Here is a 27,099-nt window from a genome sequence, read left to right as displayed (position 1 = left end):
ACCTCTGAGTCTAAATACTTTCTTCTCTCTTTCATAGAGGCAGGGGTTCATTTGTATGCAAACATCCTCTGTAAACAGAAACTCTGTCCTGAGTCAGAGAGTCTGTGACTGTTTTTCACCAGGGCATCTGAGCGTGTTAAAGATATTTAAATAATAATGCGCTGCATCTAATGTTAAAAGTACAACACACGGTTTTGTGAAGTTTCTGATACGTGTTTAACATGTTTAATGTGCCTGTTATTTTAGGTTAGGTATTGTTAGGATTATTTATAGTTCACCCATTTACAAATTAAAGTTATTGCTCTTTATCTTACTTTAATAACAGAGCGGAAGTTTGATTGGTATTTGGTGCAGTGGGTGTTTTCTGTTTCTTATCAACATGCTACGGTCCTCTCCTTTTAAGAGAAAAATATTAACACCCAGTATTATGTTTTGTTGACAACTAGTTGGTCTGTTGTTTCCCGGTCAAATTCCAAAATGAGACAACAGCTGTTTTGAAAATGTTGTTCTCTTTCCTGGATTGCTTGAATCATAGTGTCATTTACCATCGGGCTTACTTCTTATTTGATATCTTAAAGTAATGCACCGATTTATCATCCAATGCCAATGGCATATCTACAAATAAGATGACATTCACAGATGGCGGTGTCCGATTTTTATCTGTTTTGTCGCATCAGTGTTGTGCTGGCTAAATGTTGTGATGGTTTTTTTTGTGGTCACTGCGGCTGTTCCAGCTCCGCATCTCACATCCTGGATGAGAGGACAAATGAAATGAGCTGCAACGAGGCAGAGAAGTTTTTTTTTCAGTAGTTGTACTTTAAACAGGTATATGGCTCGGCAGTGATGCTTGCCAGGGGCCAGTTGAGTTTGTGTTAGGTAGGTGAATGCCTCATGCAGTTGTTCGATCAGGCAAATGAAATATAAATATGATGTCTCATCTAACTGAAAACAACCTGCGCACTCTATCGCTAAAGTAGAGCTGTCCTGCTGAGTTGCAGCCAGTCTGTCTCACCACCAGGCACTGATGAGAAAAATCTAACACACTTGAAACTTAGAAGAAAGAACATTACTGATCTGGAATGCTGCATGAGAGAGACTTACTATTCCTTTGGGGGGTTTTTTAGCCCAGAAGCTAACCGTTGTCTGGTGCAATCATATCCCTTTCGGAGGCTCTGTAATCCAGCCTTCAACTTTGATGTCTTTTTGGAGACTTTATAAAACAAATCAATAATGATAAATCCAAAACTGAATGTCTTCTGTGATTATGTTTCCATTTTTCCATGTTGAAAACATCTGTTGTTGTTAGCCATCAATTAGCCGACATTGACACCTTGGGTAGAGTCTGTTGACTTGTAAGAGTTCGTGTGTCAGTCTGTGTTGCAGCTCTGATCTCAAATGCAGTGTAGAATGGAGTAACAAGTGACCATCTTGTTTTTGGCTTAAAATGTTCCTCCAGACACCTCAAACTGGCCAAGGGGCAATGTTTTAAGTTAGAATCAGCCAAGCCATGTGATGCTATCTGTTAATTATATGTTAATCAATCTTCTTAATTTTCTTAAGTTTTTATTTATTTATTTTTTAATACATATTTTATACATTTTTGATTTCTGACAAGTAAGTTTGGCTGTCAGCAAGTAAAATGCTTAATGTTGAGCCCTGTAGATGTACAGTACAGGCCAAAAGTTTGGACACACCTTCTCATTCAATGCGTTTTCTTTATTTTCATGACTATTTACATTGTAGATTCTCACTGAAGGCAGTAAAACTATGAATGAACACATGTGGAGTTATGTACTTAACAAAAAAAGGTGAAATAACTGAAAACATGTTTTATATTCTAGTTTCTTCAAAATAGCCACCCTTTGCTCTGATTACTGCTTTGCACACTCTTGGCATTCTCTCCATGAGCTTCAAGAGGTAGTCACCTGAAATGGTTTTCCAACAGTCTTGAAGGAGTTCCCAGAGGTGTTTAGCACTTGTTGGCCCCTTTGCCTTCACTCTGCGGTCCAGCTCACCCCAAACCATCTCGATTGGGTTCAGGTCCGGTGACTGTGGAGGCCAGGTCATCTGCCGCAGCACTCCATCACTCTCCTTCTTGGTCAAATAGCCCTTACACAGCCTGGAGGTGTGTTTGGGGTCATTGTCCTGTTGAAAAATAAATGATCGTCCAACTAAACGCAAACCGGATGGGATGGCATGTCGCTGCAGGATGCTGTGGTAGCCATGCTGGTTCAGTGTGCCTTCAATTTTGAATAAATCCCCAACAGTGTCACCAGCAAAACACCCCACACCATCACACCTCCTCCTCCATGCTTCACAGTGGGAACCAGGCATGTGGAATCCATCCGTTCACCTTTTCTGTCTCACAAAGACACGGCGGTTGGAACCAAAGATCTCAAATTTGGACTCATCAGACCAAAGCACAGATTTCCACTGGTCTAATGTCCATTCCTTGTGTTTCTTGGCCCAAACAAATCTCTTCTGCTTGTTGCCTCTCCTTAGCAGTGGTTTCCTAGCAGCTATTTGACCATGAAGTCCTGATTTGCGCAGTCTCCTCTTAACAGTTGTTCTAGAGATGGGTCTGCTGCTAGAACTCTGTGTGGCATTCATCTGGTCTCTGATCTGAGCTGCTGTTAACTTGCGATTTCTGAGGCTGCTGACTCGGATGAACTTATCCTCAGGAGCAGAGGTGACTCTTGGTCTTCCTTTCCTGGGTCGGTCCTCATGTGTGCCAGTTTCGTTGTAGCGCTTGATGGTTTTTGCGACTCCACTTGGGGACACATTTAAAGTTTTTGCAATTTTCCGGACTGACTGACCTTCATTTCTTAAAGTAATGATGGCCACTCGTTTTTCTTTAGTTAGCTGATTGGTTCTTGCCATAATATGAATTTTAACAGTTGTCCAATAGGGCTGTCGGCTGTGTATTAACCTGACTTCTGCACAACATAACTGATGGTCCCAACCCCATTGATAAAGCAAGAAATTCCACTAATTAACCCTGATAAGGCACACCTGTGAAGTGGAAACTGTTTCAGGTGACTACCTCTTGAAGCTCATGGAGAGAATGCCAAGAGTGTGCAAAGCAGTAATCAGAGCAAAGGGTGGCTATTTTGAAGAAACTAGAATATAAAACATGTTTTCAGTTATTTCACCTTTTTTTGTTAAGTACATAACTCCACATGTGTTCATTCATAGTTTTGATGCCTTCAGTGAGAATCTACAATGTAAATAGTCATGAAAATAAAGAAAACGCATTGAATGAGAAGGTGTGTCCAAACTTTTGGCCTGTACTGTATGACAGGCCAAAGAGTCCTTTGTCGCAGTTATTTTAAATGTTATCAAAGTTATATTAAGGGTTGTTTTAGGGCTGCACGGTATATGCGGTAGACGGTAGAAATGATATAAATTTGGCCCACGGTAGAGATTTGCGCTCTACCGTCCTATCGTCGATGACGTCATCGCATCTGCCTCAGTGTGAAAATGGCTGCGAGCACAGAGGCAGGGGAGCAAGAGGAACTGGTTCACGTCCGTGATTTAGCGTAGCACATGCAACATGTGTTGCTGGAGAACTTGTGAGTGAGTGAGTTAATGTCTTATGAACAGCCCCGGACTTCTCAGACTCTTTTAGCGACTTACCGCTCAGAGGGAACTCATTCAGTGTCTCCTCTGGCCGCAGCACAGCGTGTCTCCCTCTCCTCTCTCGCCGTGCGCACATGGGAGTTGGTTTTCGGCAAGAGAGTTTGTCATAAACCTTTGGTAATGTAAACCTATGTGACGCTAGGGGCTCCACAAAAAACTCCATATGTGAATGTGTGATAGTTGTGGTATCATAGCAGCCTGTCACAGGTTACAGCGTGATGATTAGAGGAGAAATGGCAGAGCATAAAGGTCCAGGTGGAAAAAACACAACACAGTCATTTAGGATTTTGCTAAAAGAAGGAAATTACCTTTTGATATAGATCCCAGGAGACATTTTGCACCATAGAGTACTGGGTTTTAATTTTGAGTTTTGAGATCTGCATTCTGCACAATAAATGCTCTAAAAAATACATTATATCTTTGCTTTTTTTTTTTTTTAAATTCAATTTAGCTTTGCTAAGGGACTACAAAACCCATTCAGAAACACTTCTATTATAACTTTTACACTTAAATTTATACCGCGATATATACCGTTACCATGAAGGGATTCGATTTATATATGATATAAATTTTAGGTCATACCGCCCAGCCCTAGGTTGTTTCATGAATGTGTTTGATTGAATCAGTGAATCAATTCATCAATAATTTATTTGTCACGTGCAATTATACAAGGTGCAACTCCAATGAAATGTGATCCCATCAGCTCCTTTAACTTGAGCTCTGTAAATTAGTCTTTTTGGCTGATGGCTGCTGCTTGATAATTGTCCATGTCTCTGGATGGTTCAGGTAATCTTTGGTTTTTGGTTGTGGAAGGATTTAACAGTCCACACATCCTGACCTCAAGTCAGCCATAAGGTCACTCTGCCCAAACACACCAGCATCACTTTGCAGTCACCTCTGAACGGCGTATAGCAGTGATCAGCAGGAACAGGACAGCATCTCATAGTAAAGCACATACCTCCTCTATTGCTCTTGCCAGAGTCCTTTGCGCTATCGGATTAGTATACAGAAAAAGAGTCAACTGGTTGAATGCTGCTGTTCAGGCTTAAGTCAAGTTTCTGTGAATCAAAGGATAACACAGATCCTGATATCCTGTTGGAAACTGATGTGGCACTGAGGTCATCCAGTTTATTTTTTAAAGCCTGTACAATGGCTAGAAGGATCTTCGTTAGTGCATCTGTAATATATATGATTGATGGTAAAATTCGTTGTATTTTTTAAGTCCTGTAGTCTTCCTTAAGGGCTAAATAGTTGTATCAAGAACTCTTCCCATTTGAAGAATCCTTCTTGAAAATATGTTTTTCCAGGATGAAAGAACAGGACTGAGAGAAGAATAGAAGAAAATCAGTATTCTTTAAAAGCCTCTAAGGGCTCGTCAGACATTGTATTAATCTGTGTGTCTCCTCCTCTTTCAGGTGGTAGGGATGAGCAGGAGGGTCTGGCAGCCGTCAGAAGGATCTGTGAAGAGTACAAAGAGGCCAAAGGTAACGATGCATCTCTGAGAACACAAACACATACACACACAGATATGCTTGTGCACATGTGTATGCGTTTTGTATGCCAGTGTTGTAAGATAAAGGGCAAACTTGCAGCAGTGTGTCCCTCAGGCTTGTTTGTACAGTTTTTACTAGGCACACGCACATAATTGGACACTTGCAGGTATACACTCACGCAGAGACACACAGTGCTTCCATGCTGGCTTTGCAATGTCAGGAGTATTGTTGCCGCACCGCGAGGAAGGGGAGGATACAGGGGAAAGGCTACGAGAAGACGATGAGGGGAGATAAGTCAAGCGAAATGTGAGAGACGCACACAGAAGGAGGCAGAGGCGTGGAGGAGAACATGACAAATGGGCAAATGTAGGAAAATAAAAGGGTGAAAAGAAAGATGCGGTAGAGGGAAAATGGAGGTGCAGAGGAGGTGATGGAGATGAGAGGAGACAAACGATAACAGCGAAGAGATTTATTACTCCATTGACTAACGTTTACAGTGTTCTCTGTAACTCCCATGTTGAGAAATTGATTCGGCTGACCTTCACTGCACCATAAATTCCACCATAGTCTCATGACTAATGAAACTCATAAGTTATTCCTTTCTGTATACAGCCTTGGGTCTTTATCACTGTGCAAAACTTGTCTGGGTGTTTACCTCAAGGAATGTTCAAAAATTTGTACCAGTACTAAAGTCGGTGATGATTTAATTATTGTTTTTGAAGACAAACACAAATTTGAGTTCTTTTCACTTAATATTTTATCATACTATAAAAAACACACCAATTTTTCCAGTTTTTAAAAGAGTATACATTTGTGGCCAGACATATTTGTACAAACAGTGTCTAAACCTCGAGCCTCAGTTGCTTACGATGTCCTGCTTACACATGCAGACTCAAAAGCCAGGAGAGTGCTGGGCTGCTATACCTTGTGAATGGACCTGGCAATGCAGCCTGTTGAGCTACAGAGATTTAAAAGGCACCCAGCGGCACTACAGGGGAAACAAGAGAAAAGCTCAACTCATGCAAATATGCTTCAAACAGTAACCAGGCAAGAGCCAATTGCGCTCAGTCTGGAACGCTGTGTTACCTTTCATGGGTTCGTTTTAGCAACACTTTTTCTTTTGCTGCCGTTTTTCATGATTTGAAATAAAAGATCTATCCATCCTCCTGACAGGTGTGGCATATCACAGTGCTGATTAAACAGCATCATTACTACACAGGTGTGCCTTGGGCTGGTCACAATAAAAGGCCACTGTAAAATATGCAGTTTTATCACACAAAACAATGTCACAGATGTCGCAAGTTTTGAGGGAGTGTGCCACTGGCATGCTGACTGCAAGGCTGTCCACCAGAGCTGTTGCAATTAACTGAATGACCACTCACCGCCCTAAGGCATCTCCAATGTTGTTTCTGAGAATTTGGCAGTACATCCAACCTGCCTCACATCCGCAGACCATGTACAACCATGCCAAGCCAGCATCTCCACATCCAGTTCCTTTACTTGCTGGAGATTCAGATTGTCTGAAAGCAGCTACCCGGGCGCTCATCTCAGTAGCTGGTGAAGGAACTTCATGTGGAGTTCCTGGGCTGGCTCACCGAACCACTTGGATGTAGTGCCAAATTCTCGGGAACAACATTGGAGACGGCTTATGGTAGTGAAATAAACATTCAGTTTGTGGTTAATGGCTCTGGTGGACAGCCTTGCAGTCAGCATACCAATGGCATGCTCCTCCAAAATATGAAACATCTGTGACATTGTGTTGTGTGATAAAACTGCACATTTAAGAGTAGCGTTTTATTGTGACCATCCCAAGGCACACCTGTGTAGTAATGATGCTGTTTAATCACCATCTTGATAAGTCACTCCTGTCAGAGTTCTCTGCCTGAGGATATTAGGCTTGCTAGCATTTTGTAACCTTGTTTAGATAAGTGCTATACAAATAAAGTTACCATTATTATTATGTTGGCAGAGTGTTCACTAACACAGATTCAAACAAATTTATGTACAACATTTGAGAGAAATCATTTTTGTCAGTGTAGTAAAAGTCTCAGATTTCAGCTCATGAAAAATGGGAGCTACAACAAAAGTGTTGTGTTTATGTTTTGTTCGTTGCACCTGAGCTGGTTTAAACCAGTACAGTAGTTTGTTCACAACTGTCAATATTTCATGATAGCCAGATGGTGCAGTGTTTGAAATCTGAGATAAACAGTGGGGGGTTAAAACCTCACCTGTGTTTGGAGACCGGTTAGTACACACACACACACACACACACACACACACACACACACACACACACACACAAACTTGACCATGCTTCTCTGATCTCTGCCTGTTGGGCTGTTGAAAATAAAGTAATTATCACGGTGAAAGCACAGATATTTCCTCAGTTTAAAAACTGCCCCAACATCATCAGTCAGTGTAAAAATATTAATGCTCACTGCAGAACATTAATGTAGGTGGCACTGTCACTGCAGAACAATGAATGTATACTGAATTTCTTCTTATTCTGAGGTCAAAACAAATACCAAAGATATGTATTTAAACCTTTTTCTCAATTCTGTGCAAATTGGCCATGTTCTTAGCTTATAGAATGATAAAAACCCTGCACATTATGTTAATTGAAAGACCAATTCTTACTGCCTATTTTCCATCCATTTCCATCACTTAGTTTTGGTGTGCCTTTTATTTCTCCTCTCATAACTCACATTTTCTTTCTCTTGTAATTGAACACGAGTCAAATATTATATCACTAGAGAAAGGAAGGTTCATTAATTGAACCTTCAAATTTTGCTTTGCTAAATTAGAAACTGGGAAAAAGTAACATCCTGACCAACCTGGTGATTACAGCTAATTTCATTTGTACAAAAGCAAACAGGGTTAACGCTAATTCATTACTAGATCATTTTAAAAGACAAATTTACCACTGGAGATTTTCCAGTCAATTTACTGAATACATGTCTTTGAAGTCAAACTTGAGTAAGTGAAACGCTGATCATCAGATAACAGCACACCCACTGTAACTATGTCAGTTAGTACTTAACAAGTTGTCACTGGTGGAGCTGGCTACAGGTAATGTATGGTACTGAATGAAGTGCTGCCTTTTGGGAAGCAAGCTGTAGTTTGTCTTGCGGTGGAGAGCAGCAGAAAGCCGGCTGGCTGGGTCCCTGCCTGTGTGTAAGTGGCTGTCAGGTACAGAGACAGCGGCCATGTAGCTGGTGTCATTGAAGTCGATTTCCCTGGACGGGGCCGTGGTGGAATTGATTACTTCTTTTGTAATTGGCAGGCACTGAGGCATAGGGGACAAGGGGGGTGTCTGTAGCCAGATGCTTGTGCACTGAATGAGAATGTGTTAATGTGTGTGAGTGTGTGTGTGTGCATGTGTGTGTGTTTGTGTGTGTTTGAATGAGACGGTAATGGATTCTCATTAGTATGTGAGGCAGGAGCTTTAAACATCTCTGTCCAAATGCCCTTTGGCATCCTTCCTAGTGTTTGCACATTTGTCTGTTATAAGAAATGGGAGACAGCTCATAATAAACACGCAGGCTGCAGAGGTGGTGCTAAAACTAAAAAGACCTGTAGACAATTGCAGAGGTCCTTCAGGGTATTTCAAGGTGTCACCAGTGACAAAGTATTTAATTTCACTAGAAAGCATTTTGACGTGTTTTTGTAGAATATAAAAGATTGCGTTCATTGGGGTCACTTTGAAAACTAATACAAGAAAATTCCAGTATTTATTAAACTGGGTCTTATTCTCATAATTCTGACTAATCAGACTAGGCATGCTAATTATGAACTTGCCACCTCCATTGTAGAGGTTCGGGGATTGCAACAGTGGCGAGACAACTTATATTGAGGCAAGGCTCTGAAAGGTTTGTAAAAAAGAAATTCAATTTGACATAAATCATTTTTAACACTTACCTCTAAGCCTGGAAAGTAATCACTGAAATAACCCCTCTGAACTAGCTACTGTAGCTAACTACATAGGGGTCTAGGGCAACTTGCTGACAAACAAAACCAGCTGCCTATTCATCTGCACATGTAAGTATGTTTGAATCTATTTAGGGAGGTGCGCTTATTCACCCTTCTTGCCAAGGCTTACCAAAATTGATACCACTCTTATATTTGTCTAGTAAGCTTAACTTGGTCTTGTTGTCTCTCTAAGAGTGCCAGGCGATCAGCAATGACTTTAGGAAGTCACTGCTATTAGGTACACCTGTTCAACTGCTTGTTAACGCAAGTAGCTAAGTAGCCAATCATGTAGCAGCAACTCAGTGCATTTAGGCATGTAGAGATGGTCAAGACAACCTGCTGAAGTTTAAATCAAGCATCAGACCATCTCTGAACGAACAACATGTTGAACCTTGAAGCCGATGGGCAGCAGAAGACCACACTTGGTGCCACTCCTGTCAGCTAAGAACAGGAAACTGTGGCTACAGTTCCTACCAGCTCACCAAAATTGGACAATAGAAGATTGGAAAAATGTTGCCTGGTCTGATGAGTCTCGATTTCTGCTGCGACATTCAGATGGTAGGGTCAGAATTTGGTGTAAACAACATGAAAGCATGGATCCATCCTGCCTTGTATTAATGGTTCAGGCTGCTGGTGGTGGTGTAATGGTGTGGGGGATATTTTCTTGGCACACTTTTGGCCCCTTAGTACCAATTGAGCATGCCCTAGGTTGCCTTGTCTACTAGAATCTATCCCTGAACATACAATATTAGCTGTAGTATGTATCTAAGACACAGTAGGCATGATTTAGATAAGATTTCATTCCAAATGTACACATAATTATACTTAAGATATAATTCAAATTACAGTGAAAATCATGTCCAAGAACCTTTCACCTTGCAGTATGCAGGCATTTGTGTTTTACAATTCTTGGCATATGTGTGTATGCATATACTGCATGTGTTTTTATAGTTAAATGTATTGAGGTGTTTTTCATCCCATTTAGTGCCATGTTGTTTTGTATTGCCTGGGGTAACAAAGGTAATGTCCCTAGAAAACCCCAAGTACAATCCTGTGGAAATATGCTAATGACTTTCGACAGCAACTGGGCTTTAGTCAATGAGGCTTAAAGCATTTTACCTTAAATTATAGAAACACATACACACTCACACACACAGTATTTTTGCATGTTTGCCACAGGCAATGCTGTCTGTCCACTAACTTTAGTCACGGTGCACTTGAAAGCAACACTTTGTGCCTCAAACCATGGGCCTAGATTAACAGTGTGAACCAAGGCAACCTGCGTGTGTATGTGTTTGTGTGTATTTTGTCTGCTTAACACACATTACATTTTCTCTCGCTTAGGTAACCCAGCTGCTCCCTTCCCTACAAAAACTATTATCATTTCACCTAGGCTCTTTCACTCCAATTAACATCATTTTTAGGTGCCTAGTTTATGTAGTTCATTCATAAAAGTCATTGACCCGAGCATTTCTAAGGTGAAAGTTTATGAAACACTGACCTCATTGGAATGTGTGTTTGTACTTCAACAAATATGTTTTTGTGCATATATGACCCTGACATAATGTGCATGTTGTCGCATATGTTCTGTGTATTATTTCTGAGTAATTGTGTGTGTGTACATATTCGTATGTTCATTTGTATTAGTGCTTTTTTATTTGTGTACATACGACAGCTTTACAATACACACAGATTTCAATTTACAGCTGTCTTGACTTTATCATCCCTGTAACACTACATGCTGGAATTGACTGGGGCAACAGCCAGCCTCCTCTCTCCCACATCAGCTGAATGAAAATGTCTTTAGAGGAGCTAACACTGGCACGATGCCCAGACTTAATATTCTTAGATATCACTGTGTTGTTTATCGTGGAGTTCAAAGGGAAACTATTTATACTTCCTTGTCACCTCGTAAGAGGTTACTTTAGGCAGGGCATTTCATTCATCCTTTTGTGTTTTCACTCTTTATTTAAACGGTATTGTAGAGAGTAAAGGTGGGAGGGTAGGTGAGAAGCTGCAGCAGGATGTGATGTAAAAAAGGTACATATACCTTGAGACTCGGGTGAATTTATGACTTGACGCTGATCTTTTACGGTGTTGTATTTACAGCAAAAATCAATAGAAGTGATCATTCAGACAGATGAGAACATGGACAGTCACATTTGACCACGTTAAGACCTTGTTTTTTCAGTCCAAACTCTCGTTAGATCTCTGACAGTAAAACATTTGCCAAAAATGATGTCGCGTCAAGGTGTTTGTTTTGGCAATAAGCCTTAGAGGCCGTGGTGTACAGTGGTTTTAGAACACCTAAGAGGCGTTGTTGCCTAAAACCCCCTTAGCTGTTCTACAGTCTCCATAAACCATGCCCCCTCGTGGCTTATTGCTTTTAGAAAATGGTTACACCAGTGTTTTTTAAAATAAATACACAGAAAGAAAAAATGCAATAATTTATTCAGGGTTTCCCACAAATGAATGTGTTTGTGGCAGCTCACTATGATGTCAACATGGGGTGCTACATATTAATCTTGACTGTCTTTTAGGAGTGTGTTGGCATATATAACTGTTTGATTATTCATTGCACCACACTCTTGGAACGCAGAACGTACTCTGGGCACAGACGGAGCAGTAGAATGCCAGGCACAGTGAAAGTGAACCATTTGTTGCACTTGGTCTTAGAGTTTGCTTTGACCCACCTCTGCAGCAGTATGGAGCTATATTTGTGTCTTTATTACATGCGAGAAAATAAATGATATGAGAGGGAAAAAAATGTTTGAGAAAAATAATAATATTTGAGACTAAAAAAAGTTTTGAGAGAAACTGTCATAGAATATAAAAAAAATTAATTTGAGATTTAAAAAATGATTTCCAAGGAAAAAAACGCAATCAAAAAACTTTTTTTTACTCTCAAATATTATTTTTTTGCTATCAGTGTTTTTCTCTCCAAAAAAAAAATTGTTTCTCTCAAAACATTTTTCTTCTCTCTCTCAAAACCTAAGTCTTTGCTCTCGTGTCAGGATTTTGCTCTCACTGTGAAAATAATGTCATGGGTAGGGCCACGTTCCTATTGGCCAGTCTCAATCGAATTGACAGCTAGGTGAGGATTGTCTTGGGAGTGGAATTCAACTGAATCATTCATCCACCATGGTGGATTCACCGGCATAGATGTGCTGCGTCATTTGGGAGCGGAGACTCCAATGTTTGGGTAAGATGGTGACACACACAATTGATGGGTAGCTAGCTGAGCAAGTTGGTTATCAAAATCATTCCTATAATGAATCCCTTTTCTCACCTGACGTTATTTTACCGAGATTGTGTTATTAACTACACTAGCCAGCTAGTGTTAACTTTACATCTAGCTAGGTTATCCCATTAACGTTACTTTACTACGGTCCTTTTCTCTTCCAGCATTCCATGTGTGGCAGGTTGAGCGCTGCTACACCTCCGCCCTTAATTGGCATCAGCTGGGCCTAATTTCCAGTTGTCGGAGCCTAGTTGCGCAGTGGTGGCACCTGCGTTATTTGGTCTTCCCCTCATGGGCGCGCGCACTTCTACCTGGCATTTACCTGGTGAGGGCTGTGTGTGGCGTGCTCCGGTTGGCGTGCTTTGTGTGTGGCGTGCTCCGGTTTCTGTACCCAAACTTGGGACTCATAAGGTAGGCATGGGTGCTGCAATGTTTGTGTACTGTTAAAGCGTATTATGGTGTCACAGCTGCCGTGACTCTTCGCTTTACAGCGGCGTTGGCTGTTCCTGTTGTGTGCAGCTTCGGAGGGGACTTTGAAAAGCGTGGTGTCTGCTCTTCCTCACTGCGAGACGGTGACTGGGTTTGAGCTGTGTGCTGTGTGTTAAGCTCCCTTCGCGTTTTTTTATTTCTACTTCTGCTAGTTCTGTTACCTTTATGTTAACAGGTTGTCCTGGTCTCTGTCCTGCTGTAGCTGAGGCCACAGCTTGTGGCTTCTTCTCCTCCTCTGCGCACTGTGTAGGGCTGCACTCCATAGCCCGATGACGTGGGCCGTCAGCTGGGCATCCTGAAGGACAGCTATCCACGGCCTCCAGCCCCAGTGCGGCCGCTCCGTTTTCCACTGCTGTTCTGCCGGTTTTCCACAGACTGATTAAAGCACACTGTAACGCGGCTGTGCATTCATGCGGCTTTGGACCTCCGTGTTGTTATATTTGGAAGTCCGTCTCCTGTACCCATATTTACCAGTATGCAATCTGTGTTGTTAAGAGTAGTCTACAGGTTTGAGTGTATTCCCTGGGGTGCAATTCCACAGGTGGCGTTGTCGGTTCATTTCCCTCTCCTCTCCATTTGGCCACACACGCATAACGTTAATGTATGCATATCCGCTCCCAAATAATGCAGCGCATCTATGCCGGTGAATCCACCATGGTGGATGAATGATTCAGCTGAATTCGACTCCCAAGACAATCCTCACCTAGCTGTCAATTCGATTGAGACTGGCCAATAGGAACGTGGCCCTGCCCATGACATTATTTTCACAGTGAGAGCAAAATCCTGACACGAGAGCAAAGACTTAGGTTTTGAGAGAGAGAAGAAAAATGTTTTGAGAGAAACTTTTTTTTTGAGAGAGAGAAAATGTTTTCACATTGATAGCAGAGTTTTTTTTCTTGGAAATCATTTTTTAAATCTCAAATTATTTTTTTATATTCTATGACAAAATACTTTCTCTCAAAGCTTTTTTTAGCCTCAAATATTATTATTTTTTGCTATCAGTGTGAAAACTTTTTCTCTCAAATATTTTTTTTTTCTCTCAAACATTTTTTTTCCCTCTCATATCATTTATTTTCTCGCATGCAATAAAGACACAAATATAGCTCCATACAGCAGCTGCTTCTCTCATCCATCAATCTGATGTGATCAGCTCTGAGCCAATTAATTGTCAACCTCCACAACTGAAACTCCACAAACTGCTGCTGAGGAAAAGAATAACTCATGAAGAACCTACGCCTGTGCTGTGTTCACGGACCTGTAAAAATCTGAGAATTTAGAAAGGGGACACAAAATGGTACAAAAGTGACACACACAAAACAGAAAGTGTAGTTTGTTTGGTTTAGATGGAGATAACAGGCCGGTGGATTGGGCACTAGCCACAACAGTTATTTCTCCAGCAAAGCGTCAGGACACAGTGGCTGCTCAAACATGAATCGACGGCACTGCTCTGCGTCTCATATGCAGCTGCACATCGAATCAGACTTTGTTGGCAAGACCCTCAGGTGTGTTTGGATTCAGTGCCTGAGAGTGCTTGATTTTCTGAAAGTCTGCCTCTGTTAACACTTGGTGGTGGGATGTTTTGTCACGTCCTTTAAAGTTTTTTCACTACCCCAGTGGCGAAAACACCACAGTCTTTTTAGTGATCCAAACGTCGTCTCTTGACTTTTCCAGCTCAGCAGTTTCTGTCCCGCTAATTTCAGCATGTTTCCTTTCTTTTGTATCTTTCCCCTCTATCAGGTCAATCTCTTTTTACCACTTATCCACGCTTAACCAGCCCAGTAAATCAAAATTCACAACAAAATCTGACATTTCGAAAAACAACCATTAATTGGCGCAGTAATACTGTTATTATGCAGACACAGCTGTGTGTATATGGAGTGTTTTACAACGGCTTCGAACATGGCTCAACCTTTCAAAATCGAGGAGCTTAACTATCTGTTTTATAATGTCAGTTTTTAAAGCATGTGAGTAATGCAAGATCTCTCGCCTTTTGGCAAGCAGTAGAGAAAATTTAATGTGTTTACCAGTGATGCATTTTAATATCAGATTTAGGTGTAATCCAGCTTAATCATGTCTACTGTAGTCACAATCAGGGCACAAGATGCATGTTAAAGCCAGGTGGAAAGAGGGGATTTACAGTGAGAGGAGCAGGCAGTCTTCTCTCACTCCCTTGTTTTTCTCTGCATTGCTTTTTTAAACTTATTCCTTTTTGCAAAGAAACACCAAATAGAGCAGACGAGGATACTGCAGCATAAAGGCCAAGAAATCGAACTCTTGTTCTATGATTTGTGAGTATGAGGCATGGGCATTAGCCGACTTACATATTAATTACCTGCTGTTCAGGGTGTTGACTGCGCTCGTATTTTGAAAGAGCAGCAGAGCATGTAGAAGTGAGATTTTCATGGATGTTAACTGTTGCCTGCTCAAGCTCAGCTGGATAAAAAAACCCAGAGTGCATTTGCACCTTTTCACAAAATCAAATCACAATTGCACCAAGCTAAATGAAACAGGATTGACTACTGAGAAAGTGGCACAAGATGTTTCAGTCCACTGTTGAAATAATTAGCTCAAAAAGATTCAACTTGGAGAACTGTTAAGTGACATGGCATTTTTCAGGCTAAAAACATCAGTGCACACACTCTCCTATTATATAAGCTTAATACAACTAATACACACATGTCGTGTTATTTGTATTACGTGTTAGACCGCTCTTACTTTCGCTCCTCTCTAGTTAATTGGCTCTTTTCACCACCAGAAGCCCAGTGTAAACAGTTGAGAGATTTTCAGTTGAAGCAAGCTTCTAATTTTTCCAGTAGCTCTTGTGGTACTACAGTGGGTCTTATTGTGCACTGATGTGACAGCACCCATTTCTTATCACATTTAGTGTTCAAAAATTACAGATGCAATTACATAACAACTCTTGTGTCTGCTTTTCCATTCGCAAAAAGACATAGCTGTTTGTGTGGCAGAGGAAACACAAAGGGGAAGAGGAAGGTGTTGGTCCATGAGCTCTGACGCAGGGTTAGAAATCGCTACTCTTCCATGAAACCATCCTTTGACTTTTGCCCCCTTCAAGACTTCACAAGTCATAAATGTGACATGGTGCATTCAAGTGTCTTTGTTTGGAAGTAATACCAAAAAGCACACTGTGGCAAAAATCGGCTGTTTTGGAGGCAACACTAGTGTGGGGAGACAATAACAAAATGGCACCTCCACCTTTTACCTTTTTCAGGGCAGACATTTGGACTTGTCACTAAAGGACAAGCACAGTATTAGGTGTTATGACTGACATTAACCATGGCTCTGCTGTATTCAAGTGTCCCAGTAGGTCATGACAGAGTGAAAGCGAGCCAGCGCAAAGAATTCCAGGACCCTAAATCCAAAGCAGCTAAATGGAATTCAGCCATCATTAATTTTACTATTTACACCTGTGTTTTTCCCACTGTGGCATGTTAGAATCTGTCTGTAATGACATGATGAATGAGCAGATGAAATCAATGGACAGTGAAGATTGGGAGTGGGATTTAGGCATTTTATCAAATCTGAAATCATCCTTTTGAGACCTTTCTGTGGCAGGTTTGTCTCTCTGGTCGTTCAGGACAAAAAGGACGAAGACATTTTAAAATCATAGCACTATAAATTTTGCAACCCTTGAGCTGAGTGTCTGTTCCCTACCCTTGAGCAGTCGTCCTCTTCCCCTACCTTGTTTCAACAACAAGGTTGTGCCACACATTTCAATTAACAATAAAACCGGTTTCGATACTTGATTTTAATCATGCAAACTTGTACCCAGTGACCCACTGTATGACCATCTCTTTGCATACCTATGTTGTTTGTTGATTTAGATTACTTTGGTATGTCATTAAACTGAAAATGATTGCACAGAGGACATAAGTGATACTAAAATAGGGTTTAGTCCATTTGAAAGACTGAAAAGTGACAATAAATTATAAAAAAAATCAAGTTTAGAAGAAAGTGACACTTTAAAACTTCATCAAAATGTCAACTTGAAATTGTACAGTACAAATTACATTAAATTGACGGATAAGACAGCAGTGTTACACAAATTCCCATGTTACAGAACACATCAACACTTACACCATTTTGCTATTACATTAGCTCAAAACTGGTTAAAAAAGATAAGTGGTTTAATTTGTAGTGCACAGTTTAATTTATTTTAACATGCAGCTGAAATGATAATAATAATAAATTAGAAATGAAGACTGTGAATGGATTCATTAGGTCGTAAACAGCATGTGCGTGTCTAAAAAGGCACTTCCTGCTGTCAGTTCAAACAATTCCTCTGTCATAAAAACACAGTCAGTGTGTTCAAGTGGAGGAAGCCGAGCTTTATAGAAGATCCTGGGGTCTTAATTGAGGGCTGGTGGCAGCAGGCTCACGCCAGATCGATGGCATTTCACCCCCAGCGGGCTTTCGAGATATGACTGGCTTGTCTGAAAGGGCCCCATCCCAAGGGAGCCCACTCAAGAGGACAGGAAAGGACTGACAGGCAGGACACACACACATACACACAAATACAGTATGTGCTTGTGGTCCTGCACATTTGCTTGCTTGTATACAATTGAAATGCGCACACACACACACACACACACTGAAATATAATTAAACTTATGGTCATGTAAATGTACATAATTGGTTTCTCTGCTTCTGTCTTTCTTTTCTTTTCCTTTCCCTCTCTCTCTTGCACGCAAACACACACACACACACACACACTCAGCGGCAGGTGAGTGGCATGGCTTGGAGATAACGCCGCTATCAGACCTTCATCAGGAATGGCTGTACTCTCATCTGTCACGGTGGCTTTTTACTCTATCAGCTCCATCAACTCTCCTTCCTCAGTCCTCTTCCTGTCTTTGTCCATTATTTGACCCTCCGCAGGCTTACCGGAGCTTTAGGGACGAACAATATGTTATTTTTTCTGATTCTGGAAAGACGTGTGCCATAATTACAATACCTCAATACTTCCATGTATGACACTATGTACACTATGTACTTGTGTAGCGCACTAATTTTGACAAGGTGGTGTCTTAATTCGAACACGGCTTGTGCACTTACAAGAAATGACAATTGCAAGCGACGTTTGACCGCTTTGTCTTTTTCTTAATGGCAAAGTGCAACTTGACAGAGCTTTAACAACAACATATAAAAAGCGGGGTCCAAACAAGTGATCAGCCCTGAGGCTTTGTGCATCTTGAGGCAGACTTGTCATTGTGGATGACCTCCTGGTTCCTTATTTTACAGTCTCATTCTTCTCACTGCTCTCGCTGATACAGAATATTACCCTGTCACCTCTCCAGCGGGAGTGTGTTAGAGAGGCGAACAATGCCACCACTGAGTATCATAACTCTATGGTTTCCCCCGCCAGCCTAAGGAAACACTTAAAATGAAACACCTCAACCCGTTGCCGTTGCAAACACTGCACACATTAGCAAACCTGAAATATGGCACCAGGGAACGTCATTCGGTAAATGTGTTTTATACTCACGACGTGTTTATATTGTCACCCTGCATTTATATTACTGTTATGTTCTGGAGGAGGGATTGGTGAAGTTGTTTTTAGTGATTTGGTGCAAAGCAGTGCCACTTGCTGTGAAATTTCACATAGAAAAGAAGAACAATAGGAAGTGCAGTACTTTTACAGTCTTAGAATTTGTTTGCTAGCAGAGAAGTGCAGGGAAATGAAATGAGAGCGTGTAATGCGTACTCAGAGGAGGACGTAGGGTGGGAATTTAAAGGCTTTCTAGATGAAATGAGATTTCAATTTACTGTTTAAGATTAGGAGTGACTCTGCAGTCCTGTGGATTGGGAAGGTCATTCCAACAACAGGGAGCCTGATGGGAAAAGAAAGAACATTTTACTTTTATTTATCGCGACAGCAAATAAAGGAGAAGACAGGGAGCGGTGAATGCAAAGCTTCAGAGCTTAATGCCTAATCATAAGTTTTAGAATTGAATTTGGAAAACTCTATCAGCCTAGCAGTTTGTGAGTAAGTTTGAATCTCTACTTTCTTAGACACACACAAACATGGTGCCAGAGCAGGAAAAGTGCGACACCTCAACTCAATATTATGTGACAGTTCAATATGACACACGCTTCAACAGGTTGGAGCAGTGACATGACTGACGTGAGAGACAGACACCATAACATTGACAGAGAGGTTAAGGGGAAGTCTCTTTTCATTGCTGTCTTTGCCTCTGCAGGTATTACAATAAGTGGTGGTGCTTGAACATCGATACTCTTTGTACTGTGCTAAGTAGATGACCTGTCTGTCAAGCTTTTTATGTTTAAGTGTTTCTCTGTATACAGACGCTTACACTTAAGCACACAAAGTCACTTTCACGCTCTGATGATACCAGCTCCTGGGCACTGCTGTCGTACCTGTGTCTTATCATACATTAGACCTGATGTAATGGTGTGTTAAGCTTTGATGAAGCTCAGGAAGAAGTATTAGGTTTGAAATAATGTGCTGGAGCAACAGAAGCGTAGCGCTGCCAGTATTGTAGTTTAAGAACTCACCAAGCCCGCTGTAAGAGATGATTAATACACTCTTTGATGTCTTACAGCCAAAATGGCCAGCAGAAATAATCCGTTTACAATGGCTCTGATGTGTGTGTGTCTGTGTCTGCGTGCGTACGTGCGTGCGTGCGTGTGTGTGTGTGTGTGTGTGTGTGTCCCTTTCAGTGGAGTTCACCAAACTGGACCTAGCCTCTCTGCAGTCTGTTCGTCAGTTTGTGCAGAGCTTCACGGAGCGGGACCTGCCGTTAAACATTCTGGTCAATAATGGTGAGTGATGGAGACGGCATGTTCTTGTCATGTGGGCTGTATACCTCATATATAGAGTAGACCAGTGAGAAAGGTAGACATCCTCTACAAAGCGGTGTAATTTAGATAATGTTACCTGACTGAATTTCATAGGATTTAAAGCATTAAACTCAGCTCACTGAAAAGTCTTTAACACACAGTATATTTTAGCATTTGTGCAAGTGCTGTGTTTCGTATGTGCTCCATCTGGCTGGCTCATCAATTAGCACAACCTTTTATGTCTTATGTGTCCCCACAGCCCTATCCGCTGAGCTCAAGTACCCCCTCATAGACACCACCCTTTATCCTCCAAATGTGTTCAGTTAAACTGATTTTAAAAAAAAAACTGTTTTTTAACACTTTTAATGATATAAAAGTGGATTTAGTTGAATTCTTTTTCACACAGTACTTACACCAGAATTTTAAACCAGAAGTTTTTTTAAACTGGAAAAATGTGCTTAAAATATGCAGATAGATGAGGAATACATCTATCAGCCACCAAATTAAAACCACTGATGGGTGAAGTGAATAATATTGATCACCTCGTTACAATGCATTGTTCTGTTGGGAATCCATGGGTCCTGGTTATCATGTGTATGACATGCACAGTTGCAGACCAAGTGCACCTCCTTATCCGTGGGACATACAGGTACCCCAGAGGTCCTGTGTCCATGCCCGTTCGGGAATGACCCAATGAATACAACAAAGAGCTCAAGGCATCGACCTTACCTCGGTAGTCCCTAGATCCCAATCCAATCGAGCATCCATGGGACACGGTGGTACCACAGAGGTCCCTGTGGATCAGACATGGCTCTGACCTCTCGAGGCATGGACACAGGACCTCTGAGGACTGTCCTGTGGTGTCTGGCACCAGATTCTTTAAGCCCTGTGCTTTTAAACTGGAAAAATGTGCTTAAAATATGCGATGGACTCCTTTCTCATTGCCAGTTTTTTGGTGTATCATGTTCGACATCACAAACACTAGAAAACAGGGTCAGTAAACAGTAGATAGCAGCATGAAGGCCAGTGAAAATGTTACGGTGGTTATCTCTTTTTTCAATATCTGTCTCTAATTTGAAACCTTGTTGGAGTGCTGCTTGGAGGGAGACAGATAGAATTTGCTGCTGAGATGACAAAGAGTCACAGAAGTTATCAACAATCACACCGCAAAAGGGGTGAAAGTTGGCGTGGTCATCTGTGTGTCATGTATCCATCACTGCTGATCAGAGCTGGAGTGTATAAATTCCTGCGACTACTGCGGAGTCATTTGTCCTGAATATGAATGCCCATTGCAACGTTTCCCACTAAAGACAAAAGCCAGATGTTAGTGGATGTCAGTGGGTTTTTTGTGCAATGGGAAAAGGCCCATAGAGATCCTGAAATTGTCAGTGTTCAGAGTGGGTCTCCTTTCTTTGATTGTATTCTGTCAAAGTTCCGTTATAATCTATTTCAACTTCTTTGCTTACCTGTCAGCTAGTTTTCATGCACTTTCAATCTCAGCACCTCGAGTTCAGGCCACAGTTGTGATCTGTCTTCTTATTGATGAGTCAGCCACGGATGAGCCACTAAAGAGATCACAGGTGTGATCACACATAATGAACTCCGTGCTGAACACTGCAGACACATTAGAGACCCCCATGGTACAGGTTATTAGGAATATTATTCACCGATTCGGAGCTGTTTGCACAGTATGGGCTCTTGTGTGTACTTCTATCTTGTGTGTCAGATGCATCAGGCACATCAGGCCTACCGAAGAACTTGGATATTAGTGCTCATAAAGGAATTACTCACCATGTTGGGAATACAGTCAACTTCAAACACTGAAAAGTAGGGGTGTGATGATTTTCCAAATTCACAGTTCAGTTTAAACTGCCATTGTTTTAATCACTTTTTTTTGGTCCTATCAGGGATTGCTGGCAGAGGGGATAGTTTAGAGGGTGGCCGATGAATAAGAAAAAATGGGAAAAATCTGGGCCGTATTAAGTCAAGTACAAGAACATGTCAAGAACACTAAGGAAAACTGAGGTTGATTAACTTTATGAATGAACTTAACTTATAAATAAACTAAATAAAGATTATCAGTCTAGACAAGGACAGAGACAAGGACAGAGACAAGGACTGAGCGCCATGGCACATACTTATGTGTGTTAAGGAGAGAGAAGGAGAGAAGACAATGACAGAGAGTGGGAGAGAACGTGGAAGGTGGACTGTTGCATGCAATGATTCTGTAAGTTATGTATGTCTTACTCAGAACTCGGCTTTGTCACTTTTTGACCCCCTCACCCACCCAAACCCAGGTTGTGTGGCACCAGTCACCCACTCATCACCAGTCATGAAATCTCAGCATTGTTAGCAGCCATGTTGGGGGTGCCGCCTCATAACGTAATGATAGCTCAACAGGCTGGATTTCTTGAGGTGGCAGAAATTGGCACCACAACACGAGAACAGTGGACATTTATGTTGCAGTTGAGTCAGTTTCAGCACTGTTACACCCCCATTGAAATGTATTTTTGTGTGCTTTAAGTGATTGTATGTGTGTGTGTTTTTGTTTCTGTGTGTCAAGCGGGTGTCATGCTGGTTCCTGAGGGCCGTACTGAGGATGGATTTGAGCAGCACTTTGGCATAAACTACTTAGGCCACTTCCTGTTAACCTGCCTGCTCCTGGACACACTGAAGGATTCTGGGAAGTGTGGTCACTTCTCACGTGTGGTCAACGTCTCCTCCTCTGCCCATCGCATCGGCAAGATCAGACTTAACGATTTAAATAGCTGGTAGGCTCACACACACACGTAATCACAACCATATCAGATGATATATTACAGAGCAGGCCTTTTACAAAAAGAATGACGTTTAAAGAACATTTAATCAATTTGTAAATGATTACTCTTTTTTTTTTTTACTGGGAAATTAGTTTTTTACTTTTCCTACAATCTTATAAGAAACAACAACATTGGACCAACTTGATTTGAGAGATTCGGGAACACAGTGACATCAGATAATTAAACAGGATGTAAACAAACACCAATGACTAAAACTACAAAAGTAATACCATAGTAGTAAACAAGAATTTAACTTTACCTGTTTTGTTTTGTTTGTTGCAAAAACATTTCAAATCCCAACTTGTCACACTCACCTGCACTCTTTCTGTGCTGGCATCACCAACACAAGTATCTCATTTTCCTGTTGGCACTAGTGGACAGCTGTTGGCTCCAGTTGGCTCAGTATCATTCCACTTAGCAGCACAGCTGTCCAGAAGCATTAGCAGCCTGAATATCTATATTGTGTTGGGCAAAGGCACACACCAATGTGCTTAGCCTCTCCCAGTTTGTTAAAGAATATAAAGTAATGTAAACTATCCAAAGCTGACGCAAACTTGTTTCAGTTCTGAATGCAGGTGTCCACTATAATAGCTGGCAGGGCCTCAGTGATGCCTACAAGGGTCATTTGAAGATGACAGAAATATAATATTACAAGATATAACTGTGACCCGATTTTAGCTTAACAGCAATTTGCTACCAAAAGCTAAGATCTTAAGTTGTGAGGTTCTGAATGTAGCTGCCTTGTAGCTAACTGACAGACTTACCTACTGTAAAGGAAAGGAGAGTTACAGCAGCAGTCTTGTGTGAGGACCCGTCAGTACTGTCCACAAGAGGAAAGGAAAGTAATAGCTGTTAAAACAAATTCTGATTTTACAGCTGTGTGTGTGAGAGAGGTTTTACATGTTGCACTTGTACCACCTGCTAAAATAAAAATATAACATGCAGCATCATTATCCTCAAGTGAGCATACACTCAGGCAGTTTAATCTTGTTTCACAGATGTGTCTTTTAGTAGGAGAAGCTGTTTGCATATGATATTAGTATAATATCACAGGGAGTCTGTGCATCAACGTTTTAAATCAACAGATATGTAAATATATTCAGTGCTATCAAAATGATATTAAAATCACTTTGCGAGCTGTATATCTGAGCTGTAAATCTTCAAACAGGCACAAACTGCAGATGATAAAAAGGAAGAAACTGCAGTTTAGCACTGACTGCCTGGTTGGTGTGAAAATTGGATATACTTTTCACTGAGCTACGAAACACTGAAGGTAGCCAGCACTGGTACTGAGTGACTGATTGGTAATTTCTTGTGCAGATGAACTGTCTGTTTTTACCCTTACACCTCTGTCACAAGGTTTTGATTTACTACAACATGTCTTTTTTAATCTCTGTTACTCTTTGCGTCACTAGTGGCTTCCACTCAAGAACTACAAATGAATACTAGCTTTTATCCGTATCTGGTATAATACATGTATTGTGCGCTGCCTCTGCTAAACAGTAAAAAATAATTAAACTGCTGTCACTTTCATTGCAGATAGTCTGTGCAAGTTGGACTGGAATTCCTGAGTCATAGATCTTTGTAGATAGCTGGCACTGCAGCTCGGCAGTCCAACGATGTTGTTTGGTTTCACATGCTTCACATCAATGACACTGTGCGGCCTTGTTGGCTGGTTGAGCCTGATGATTCAGCGAGGTCTTGTTATATTTCCACTGAAAGAAGAACTTGGCCTTGTTGAGCAGGACATGGAAAAATATCACCTATATGTGGCAACAGTTTATCAGAATAAACTGAAGAGAAAACAGCTGCTTACCTGCTTTTGTCTGTTATATTTAACAGAAGCTCATTTCATAGTTCCAGTGTAAAGGTCTGACAGTGTTTATTGCCTTCCCCCTCTCCAGCCAGTGTTATTCAGCCCATGCTGCTTATTGTCGCAGTAAGCTGGCCCAGCTGTTATTTAGTTCCCACCTCCACCAGGAGCTGCAGCGTGGAGGCTTCCCACTGAGTTCATGTGCTGTGGATCCTGGCATGGTGGATACTGCTCTCTATCGCCACCTCTGGACGCCCCTCTGCCTGGCACAGAGCGCCATTGCTCGCCTGCTCTTCAAGGTAAAACACTGTCCTGACTTTCATCTTTCATTCACACATTTGATTTATGTCACCCTGCAAGGCAGCAAAGCAGACATGACAAATATTAAAGCACACGTGATAATTAACTGTGGAAAAATAAAGCTTTGGTTTAAACACAGTTCCACCGTTTTTGATCAGAAACCAGATAGCATTATTTATTAACTAAAGCCTTTTTATAGGGTGTGTAATTTTTCTCCCCAGTAATTTTACTGTTGAAGAGTATACTTTGTGTTTTTCCACGTTACCAATGGGTAGTTTTCCCTCTCAGCTCAAAATACTTTGTCTCTAATCCTCGATTTTGATTCAGTTACTTTATGGTTACGGAACATTTGAAGGACACCAAGGCCCTAATCTTTGTTACTTTAAAATTTTCCTTGATCCCTCAAACTGCAGTTTATTCTGCTGTTGTTCTTGCTAGATCTCTATTATCTAAATGTCCATAAGATAATGTGATGTATCTAAGTGTTTTCTAAAGGTCTGTGAAATATGGAAGCCGAGAACAATGGTGCTTGTAATTATTTTTTTCAATTATCTCAAGATAACAGCTTGTTTTCTTGTGATAAGAGTCAATTTTTGTTTATTCTCAAGAAAATAAAAGGCAGATTGCTCAAGATGAAGAGACAGTTTATCACAAGAACACAACTTTTGTTTTTGTTTCTTGAGATCAACAGATGACAATGGAGAACTCTGGTTCATCCAATCAAACCTGATTTCAGCCTTCAAAATCATCGCCATGACTGTCGAGGAGGATTCATAACAGAACTGTTAGTTCTTAATTCAATTCAATTCATTTCAAAGAACTTTATTTTTCCGTTAGGAACTTCGTCTGTGAAGAGCGACAGTGCATATTAAACAAAATAAATAGATAAATACAAATGTTAAAAAGTTAAAAATACAAATACAAATGTTAAAAGGAGAGAAAATAAACAAACACACACACACCCTCAAGCATACACATACCAGATCAAATCAGCTGTTATTCAATAATCTGATGAATGAGGGTTCAAAGCTGGACATGGCTGTCTTTGTTTTAAAAGCAAGAGATCTGTACCTGAGACCTGGGGGTAGGAGTTTGTAATGGCTGTGCAGTGTGTGGGTGGTGTCTTCTTAAGCTATCTGAAAAACTTGTTGTTTAGTCCTTCTATTGTAGATGCTGAGAAGTGGTTCCTGTGCCAGTCCGATTATTTTACTGCTCATTGTTATGATTTTGTTTAGTGGATTGCGGTGGATGTTGGACAGTGAACCAAACCAGGCTGATATGTTGAAGGAAATAACTGATTCAGTGAAACACTTGTAGAAAGCTGCTAAAACTGATTGGTGAACCTGGAGTCTGTGAAGTTTCCTGAGAAAAAAAGAGGCGCTGCTGACATTTGGAGAAGATGGCTTCACTGTTTGTGTGAAAGGTGAGTTTATGGTCGATTATGGTCCCGAGATATCTGTATGAATTGACCCTTTCAATTGGCTGATTGTTAACTGACAGAGGAGGGATGATGGAGGCGGCTTTATGGAAGTCAATCACCAGTTCTTTTGTTATGGAGGAGTTGAGGTCAAGACAGTTCTGCCTACACCACCCTGCAAAAGTGTCCAACTCAGTCTGTAATTGTCCCGGTGAGTCAGTGGTGTCCATGATCACAGTGTTGTCAGAGTATTTGATGTTAAGTTATGTCTTACATCTATACATGCTGGCATGTCACTCCTGACCTCTGATAAATGTTAGTAATGAGTAATAATTGTTTTCTTGTGATAACGGGTTGATTATCTCGTTATTTCAGGTTAACGAAGTTTGTGATGTTGAGATAACGGCATTAAAACAACTGCAAACACAGCTGTTCTCGGCTTCCGTAGTGAAAGACATGCACACAAAAAAAAGGACTCAACAGATCTGCAATCCAAGTCTTTTGCAGTGATAAAACACATTGTACAAGCTTGTACCCAGAGGAGCTTAGGTTTTCGTTGATTGACTTTAAAGCTGAACTGTTGAAGATGAAATCTTGGATGTCTGCAGCAAAATGGTGATGATTGCAGTAACTTTGCAGTCCACATGGTCTGTTCTCTTGTTAAGGAGCTGCTGCGACACTGTTTAACTTTGTTTAACCTACTGCAGTGACCTGAAACAACAAACTCAAGTGCAGACATTCACGATTTTATTATACAAGATGAAACATACTCAAGCATGCACACACACACATACACACAGTCTATCCACGTCACTGAAAATGGAGCTGCTACTAGAAATCAAGGCAGGCTGTTCACTGTGTGTTATATTTTAAAACATTTCTTGCCTAGCTCAAAGCGCTGGCCGCAGGCTGCTGTTAATGTCCCTGGGATTTAATGGAAGGAGACGTGTGTGTGTGCGTGCCCAAAACTGCAATTGTCACAGGCATTTGCCTTCGAGCACAACCTTTGGGATGGTTCTGCCCCACATACGCAAACACATTAATCACACACACTCATGCATGTAATCATTAACACACACACGCACAAACACACAACC

The 27,099-nt window shown here is 41.1% G+C and overlaps 1 protein-coding gene across 2 annotated transcripts in view; it reads left to right on the top strand.

The window, feature by feature from the left end:
* LOC125899466 (dehydrogenase/reductase SDR family member on chromosome X-like) overlaps window positions 1–27,099 on the top strand; it is a 53,844-nt gene that overhangs the window by 18,179 nt on the left and 8,566 nt on the right. For both annotated transcript variants that reach the window (XM_049593838.1, XM_049593839.1), the window contains 4 exons: window positions 5,055–5,123; window positions 19,534–19,635; window positions 22,217–22,424; window positions 24,377–24,584. In XM_049593838.1, the coding sequence (XP_049449795.1) occupies window positions 5,055–5,123; window positions 19,534–19,635; window positions 22,217–22,424; window positions 24,377–24,584 (587 nt within the window). The remainder of the gene's footprint in view (window positions 1–5,054; window positions 5,124–19,533; window positions 19,636–22,216; window positions 22,425–24,376; window positions 24,585–27,099) is intronic.

Source organism: Epinephelus fuscoguttatus, linkage group LG13 (assembly GCF_011397635.1).
Source record: "Epinephelus fuscoguttatus linkage group LG13, E.fuscoguttatus.final_Chr_v1".
Lineage (NCBI taxonomy): Eukaryota > Metazoa > Chordata > Actinopteri > Perciformes > Serranidae > Epinephelus > Epinephelus fuscoguttatus.
The sequence above is the reverse complement of the archived record's forward strand: the minus strand, read 5'-3'. Positions and strand labels throughout refer to the sequence as shown.